Source organism: Vicia villosa, linkage group LG6 (assembly GCF_029867415.1).
Source record: "Vicia villosa cultivar HV-30 ecotype Madison, WI linkage group LG6, Vvil1.0, whole genome shotgun sequence".
In the NCBI taxonomy this organism is placed as follows: Eukaryota; Viridiplantae; Streptophyta; class Magnoliopsida; order Fabales; family Fabaceae; genus Vicia; species Vicia villosa.
The window spans coordinates 118264555-118272758 of record NC_081185.1 but is presented as its reverse complement, the minus strand read 5'-3'; the positions used below and the strand labels follow the sequence as shown (position 1 = coordinate 118272758).

At 30.9% G+C, this 8204-nt stretch overlaps 1 protein-coding gene and 1 pseudogene across 1 annotated transcript; one reads left to right on the top strand and one right to left on the bottom strand.

The window, feature by feature from the left end:
- The first annotated feature begins 1694 nt into the window (after window positions 1-1694).
- LOC131609741 (uncharacterized protein C106.07c-like) lies at window positions 1695-6884 on the top strand. Its single transcript, XM_058881531.1, has 2 exons — window positions 1695-2313; window positions 6734-6884. The coding sequence occupies exon 1, from the start codon at window positions 1920-1922 to the stop codon at window positions 2295-2297; it is 378 nt and encodes a 125-aa protein (XP_058737514.1). The 5' UTR covers window positions 1695-1919; the 3' UTR covers window positions 2298-2313; window positions 6734-6884.
- Window positions 4906-6872, bottom strand: LOC131609740 (triacylglycerol lipase 2-like; annotated as a pseudogene).
- Window positions 6885-8204: the final 1320 nt, after the last annotated feature.

Genomic DNA, 8204 nt, shown 5'->3' with positions numbered 1-8204 from the left:
ATTTTAATTGAATGTCTTTATAAGTATTTCTTTACCCTTAACTAGTATGGATCCTAATCATTTTAATAGTTAACTAGTCAGAGACCCGTGCTTCCGCACGGGTGATTTTTTTTCTGGTGTAGTATTTTTGTAATGATATGAATAATATAAATAAAAGGAATTATAAGCAATATGCATAATTAAAAGGAATTGTTTTATTTGAATAGAGTTAGAGTTTTATTGATTGCTCTGTTATACTCCCAATTCTTTGAAAACCTAATATCCATAGGAATGGTTTTGAAATTTGAAAATAAATAATTTAGTTTTCAAATAAAAGTCATTATTGTTTAAAATAAAATAGGCATTGTATTGAAATTGACCCTTAAGATTAAACATTAATTATTATCTAATTCATGTGCTAATTTTGTGTGTAATAAAGAACCATATAAAAAAGGACATGTGAGTTGGAGAAAAAAATAAAATTTTAACAAATGCAAATGTAAAATTTTAAATATAAATGAAAAATATGAAATAATTTACTTAATTGTAAATTTAACAATAATTATATAGAAAACAATGATCCACAAAAAAATGTTTAAGATAGGTTAAGAACACAATAGCAAAATTGGGTCAGGTAATTTAATAATTGACGGTCCAACAACAATTAAAAGAAAATGATATAGATCACTATGGTTTAATTATAAATGAAAAATGATCATATAAATTCAATTATATTAAATAATCATAGAAAAAAAATACTATAAGATGGAGATCATAAAAATGAAATATTAACATTTAAAAATAAAAATTATCTCTCAATTAATAGTAATTGTTGATTAAAATAAAATAGCTACTATGTTGATAATGACCCGTGAAATAAAAAAATAATTTGATGCGATATAAAATATATTTAAAAACAAATGTAAAATAAACAATAATCATGAAAATTTAATTGTATTAAATAATGATAAAAAATCGTGAGATGGAGAAAAAAATAAAAATAAAGATATTATCTCTTAAATAAAGACAATGATTGATTAAAATAAAATAGACATTATGTTGATAGTGACCCGTGAGATAATAAATAAATAAATAGAGAAAAAAATTAAAATGAAAGTAAGAAAGTGTGAAAAAATGTGAGAGAAATTTGAAATTTTAATTAAGATAGAGAAAATGTGTAATGATCGATTAAAAAAATTAAATATTGAGTTGATAGTGGCCCGTGAAATAATTAAATATTTTTGGAAATAATAATTAAATGATCGATTATTAATATTTTTTGCGATAATAGATAAATGTTGAAAAATTAAAATGAAAGTATGGAAAAATGAAATGCGAAAGAAATTTGAAATTTTTAGTAAGATTAAAATTTAAAAATAGATTATTAATATTTTTTGTGATAATAAATAAATTAAGAAAAATTAAAATGAAAGTAAGAAAGTGTGGGAAAATGAAATGTAAAAGAAATTTAAATATGACTTCCATCATCCATGACTTACATGTGATGTCATCATTCATGCAATAAAGTTGTAGGGAAAATGTTATTTAATTTGGACCAATGAAAAGCTAACACTTGAGGCATCCATTCAATAAAGTTGAAAGAGTGAATACTTAATTTGTTAGTTACAAAAATGACCTTTTATTAGTGCAAATAAATTTTGGTAAAAGGGTAATTTAGGCAATTTAGTCAATCTATTATTAATGAATAGATTGTAGATTACTATCTGAATTGATGCTCAAAACGTTACACAATTGTTTGCTAAGATAAACCCTAAAGCCAGAACTAGCGACTACACTACTCACCGCGGCTCGCACCGCCGGTTCCACCGTCTCCACCGCTCAACCAATACAGCTCAAACAACAAAATTCAGAACAAACCAAAGACACACCTATCTCTCCATTACCATCTTGAAATTCTAACACCGACAAATAATCAGACAATGGCCGGTGGTCGATTCCGCGAGCTCCTGAAAAAGTACGGTAAAGTGGCGATCGGCGTTCACTGTTCCGTTTCAGCAGCTTCCGTCACCGGCCTCTATGTCGCCATTAGAAACAACGTCGACGTAGAAGCCATTCTCGAGAAGTTCCATTTGGGCGCCGCTTCCCCGGAAGAAAACCCTAACCCTGATACAGGCTCTTCCGCGGTGTCGGTTAAGAGCCGCACGGCGCAGATGGCGGCTTCTGCAGGCGGTGCTTTCACGCTAGCTTTACTCTGCAACAAGGCTCTGATCCCTGTTAGGGTGCCTATTACTGTAGCACTCACGCCCCCAATTGCGAGGTTCTTGGCTAGGAGGAACATTTTGAAGAGTGGTGTATGAATGAACATGCGTTTTGGTATGTGTTGTATTGTTGATTGTTGATTTTTATAAGAACTACAATAACCACGAGTTAGGTTGTTTAACGTGTTTACTCGTTGGTTTTTGTGATTATTGATGAAATGAGACCTAAAAGTGGAATAATAACAAGGGGGTTTTGAAATTAGCAAACCCTTTGGTCTATGGTATATGCTTAGTTATCAATTTCCTTTGTTGGTTTTGATAATTTGGTGTTAAAATTTTAAATTTTATTGATTCTCTGATTTTATAGGATTAGTTTCAATGTTAAGGTGTTTGTATTTGTGAAAGTTACAGAAGTTTAAGATTAGTTGTAATGTTAAGGTGTTTGTATTTGTGAAAGTTATAGAACAGAAGTTTAAGACAAGCCTACCAGTAACTTGTGGGTTGTTTGATTTTGTGCTTGCGGATTAGACTTGATAATGGTATAATAATATTAACAAGAGAAATCTGATTTGATGAAGTTTGCAAGAAGTCGTTTTTTGATTTTTGTAGGGGTAAATTCTGGACTATTATCCGCTGCAGTCACTGCATTAAAAGCTCCATCAACACTTGAACTTGATCCGTTATACCTTCATTCTTCACCCTTAGATAGTGTTGTCCCAAAATATATTTAAAAAAACACTTGTCAAGAGAGAGAGAGAGTTTAAAAAACACTTGTCAAGAGAGAGATAAGGGCAGGTAATTTGTGTCCCAAATTTTTTAGGTTTAGTGGTAGGTAGAGTTGAATGTTTAGTAGATTGGCATGCTAAATTCTGGTCTCCAGGGCAAGAGGGATGTAATGTAACTTTTTTCTACTTGGTTGATACCTGCGAGTTTGATATGTAGTTTGAATTAGGGATAGAGAGAGTATGTGATCTGTTTCCTACTTGGTTAGCCTCGAAGTATGTAACTGGTTTCTGTTTTGTTGTTTCTTGCTCCTAGTTAGCTGTTCATTTCTTATCTTTAAAGAGTTGAACCATAGTCTTCGGTTGGCTGATGCAATAGAAATAGAAATGAGTGATTCCCACTATCTAATATATGTTAGAAAGATCACAGGATCCCTAACTTCACTCTGTATGCCCTGTGTTGGAATGATAAAATAGGTTGCATTGCATAGTTATGCTGCAGAAACAGAACAACTTTAACCCTTGAGTGATTCGGGAGTTTATTTGTATATGCAAAAAGAATTTCAAGTGAGGCACCATTATAGGTTTATAATAAATATAAATCATGCCGGTTAGTTGGCATATCTTAATAATGTTCTTCTTGACCTGAATAGAGTTGCAAGCTTCTATTGCTTAATAACCTACTTTACCTTTAGCCAATAATCTAGTGCCACAATCTAGATGATCCTTGTTCTTCTAAATTCTCCTCAAGTTAATTTTGAAGGTATTCAAAGTCCTATTATTCAGAAAACTTACATAGTGTTTTCATTAGAGATGATCACGGTCATTGGGTTATTGACTTAATGATTGAACCTGGCCAAGTAAATGGTATTTTGACATAGTTTTGTACTATTTTGGAAAGGCTAAAAATAAGTTATTCTTCCCACTTTCTGGTTCATTCTTATTCAAAGTTGGCAACTCTTCTTGAGAACACTCTTGATCTCATTGTCATCAATGTGTACCTAGGTGATCCCTACAATAAGAAAAAGAATGGTTTTGTTATTCAGCTGAACCACCCGTTAAAGGTTTTAGGACAAGTTTGAGTTGATTTTTGTTGTTTGATGAGTAGCTTTATTTGATCAATGGTATGGGTAATGTAAGAAATTATTGCAGCCGTTTTATGATGAACATCAGATGGCCCTAACAAACCCTGCTATGCTGTATGTTTTGCTGAGTTCATTCTCTTTTAACCTAGCAAAAACATAATTAAGAATCCAAGATGCGGTTGTTATTTTTCTCTCAATCTCTTGTTGTTGAAACAGTTTATTCTATATCTACCGATTGAAAAAGTTTGAGCAAAATTAGTTCACTAATAAGTTGGTTGGACAGTTTGCAATTGTATTTCCTTCCCTATCAGGACAACACAATAGGAGAAATCATCTATTTAGTTCATGGAGAGTACAGTATACTTTTATATTTGTAAATGATTTATATTAGATTTAAATGCATCTTTGGCCATCTTATTTTAACTAAAATTAAATTTAGTCTTCCTATTTTAAAATTTGAGTTTTTGTCCTCCGATTTAATGCATTGTTGTAATTTTGGTTTAACTCAGATTTTTAAAAAATGGTGATTTTAGTACAATAAAGGGATTAGCAGTAGATTAACCTTTTACATTGGGCACATGTTGTATTAGTTTTACTTTGCAGAATAGTATTTTTTTCCAATTAAAGAAAATATTATTGAGGTTGAGGATGTCTTTAAGATCTAGCTTAACTCACTCCGTCAACTCGCATTCAAAATGTGTGAAAATTTTAAATAATTTCAATTGCAAATTAGGCTTTCCTTTTTTTAATTCCACCACTCTTTTTTAGAGTTCCCAACACATAAAACAAAGTAGAGGCTCGAAGTGATTAAATATAGAATAGAAGACGAATTTTCTGATTAAATATAGAAAGAAAAATCAAACATACTCTATTTTCATTGAATAATACGCATTATAAAAATCAATAACCATTGAAAAAAGCTATGATGGGATCATAAACGACTTGTTTAGCAGTGACACCCATAATAAAATCAATATGTGCATAATCTTCATTGAACAATACCACAAGCTTGTCAGCATCATGATCTTGGAGGTCATTGAGTAAAACCTTCACATCTTGTACATCAGCCAGCATATCTTTTCCTCCATAGCCAAGAAAAAGTGGCAAATCATTTGGGATTTTGGTCAAATCATAAGTTGGAGGAACTCGTTGACCATAGTGTTGTACATTTTGTGCTTGATCAACATAATCGTACTTTGCTATTTTCCCTGTTCTTATCACTAGGAAAATGAAAAATAACTATTAGTCCTAATCCGAAATGCATAAAAATCAAAATGTTGATTCTTTGTAGACTCACTTTGAGAAAAATGGATCAAGTTCTTGGTTGATGTTGGCTGTGGTTCATGATCAAGATAGACATCTATCCTAGAAGAGTTTATGCAACAATTTGGACCTGTAAAATTTAAACATAATCAAAGAGTGCTAAAAAAATTTAAGTGAAATCTGCTTATGAGTAAGATCTAAAGTACCTGTGAAAAGTGACATTAGGTTTGCACAATTGAGGTGTAGAGTGTTGCATATGTCTTCCAAAAACTTTGCTCCAACATCCCTACTTATTAGATAAACATCTAATAAATCATTTCCTTTTTTTAAACCTTTTTCATTTGCACTCAAACATATTTAAGAAATTTAGCAAAAAACAAAGGAAAGTATCTTTTATTCTCTTACACATTAGGATTGAATTCACGGATGCCTAACCAATATATATCCTGTTATGTTATAATAAAAGAAAAAAAATTAGAAGAATAATTTTCATACACATTCAATATAAATTTTTTATATGAATTAAATATATATTTTAATGGAATTTAGCTAAATATAGTAGTCTAGTTTCTCTCCCTCTCTCTCTCACTTACATTAACTATAAATAGGTCAGCAGCAAGTTTTGTTCCAATTGAAGAAATTTGATTCATATGAGCAATTGGACTAAGTAATGCAACTGATCTCAACATATTCCCAAGTTGTCCTTGTGATAAAGCAGCAAAAGCCATTAAAGTTCCCTGAATAATTTACATCATTAATTATTCTACACACTAATTAAAAACATAATGATAAGGATTAATTAATTACTTACTTGAGAATGACCAACATAGTGCATTTTTTGAGCAGTATAGTTGTAAACATATTCAACTGAAGCAGGAAGATCATAACTAGCTAATTCATCCCATGACCAATCCCAATAAGCCTAATACATATTTATAATCAATCAGAGATAAATCTATTAATTAACTTGAGAAAGTATGAATATAAGTATAATTAAGAACCTTGTCATTAGGAGTTAATGATGTGTGCATGCTGCTATATTTTGTGCCGCGACCATTGAAAAGCCACACATCAAATCCACTATCTGCTAAAATAAATCCCAATGATTCTTCTGGAGAGTTGAACAGCCATATTATAGCATCCTGAAATTAATCATAGGAGTCAAACACGTTGAATTTTTGTATGCAATATTGTAATAATTTGGTTATGTATAATTTGCAAGAACAAAACTTACAGAAAAGAGACCATGTTGTATTATCACAGGAGGTTTGTTTGCTTTCTCGCCGGACCGCCCTGCTGGCAATCTCTGCAAACTCAGGATAAAGCCATCCTGTGTTGTAACCTGCCTCATAAAAAAAAACTGCTTTTAATTAAACCTATGATTTAAGTTTGTAGCATATATTATATAGTTATGATTTATTTACCTTATGTTCTTCACATGTGTAACCTTGTGTTTCTACCATAGTTTTGCAGATACCATCATTGGTAGTAACTAAAGAGGAGGCTGAAAATTCATTGCTAGTGTAAAGTGTTTTTCTTCCTTGTGTTAATGTAATGCTAAGCAAGAGTATTGAAATAAGATTAATTAGTGCTATGCTGGCCATAATGACAATGTTGTTATGCATGTCTCTTCATATAAACAGATAATTTTATAGGCTTATTTGGAGGGTAAAAACAAAATTGAAGATAAATTTGTACTTTAATGGATGTAATTACAATTTATAGCACATTCTTTTGACAAATTAGTTTTCAATCCATAAGAAAGTGACATGGATAGGTTAATTACTAAGTTAATGTGATTTTGATTATCACAAGTTATTATATTTGTTTATTTAGTTAATTTGAGTTAACCGTAACTCCAACCAATGTTGTTTAATGGTTGGAATATTGGTGTTGGAGGAGAGTTGATTTGTCATGTATTAATGTGTGAACATTTGTTGAGTTTGATATTAAATTATACCGGCAGCAAGACAAGTCAGGAGTAACATAGAATAAAAGCAAATATTTCGATCATGTTTTTCTCCATTTATTTTTTACTACAAATTGTTAGAATAAAATTAGATGAATTAAATTTTAAATTTGGTGTGAATTTGATAGAATAACTAAAAGCACTATAATAGAATTATGTATATAGTTCAATTATATCAAGAAATTTAAAGTGCGAGGGTAAAGATTACGATTAAAATAAAAGACATTTAGAAAAATGATTATTTATGAAATAGGACATCAATTTATTTAAATTGACAGAAGAAGATAAAGTAAAGACAATAAACACAATAATTTGTTTATCGAATTCGATCAAACGATCTATTCTGAAGAAAAGAGCGGTTCTTCGATTTATTATACTTTCAAGAATTGTTACAAAAGATTATAAATGAGTTATAAGATAATAATCACCCAAATTCTTTAGAACAAATCATACTTTCTAGCCAAGCGTTTATCAATCGCTCTAATGATCTATATATGAATCACACTAGCCGAATGTGCTTAGAAGTATTTTCCAATTTTTTATACATATCTTCAAATGTTTCTCAAATTTCAAGAACATGCTCTTTGAAATTTACCACTGCCTCTAGGATTCTCAAACCCTTCTCTCTGACTTTAGCTCTAAAGTTTTAATGGTTGTGATGACAAGTATGCAAGAGATACATAGTTATAACGACTGAAACTCAACAGATTCATAACAAACCAAAAACATAACCCATAAACGAATAGATCCACAAACTAAAACAACGAATTGAATGGATCCATAACTGCCAAATACACGCGATTTGAGAAAACCATACTCGAGCTCCGACAAATCGAATCGCCCGCCATATCTGGATCCAGTATCGTGTCGCTGCCACCTGCTCCACCACGAGTCTCACTCTATGCTATTTCGTCTTTGTCGACTTTCAAGCTGATTTCTAATTTCTACAATCTCAAAATATATTTTA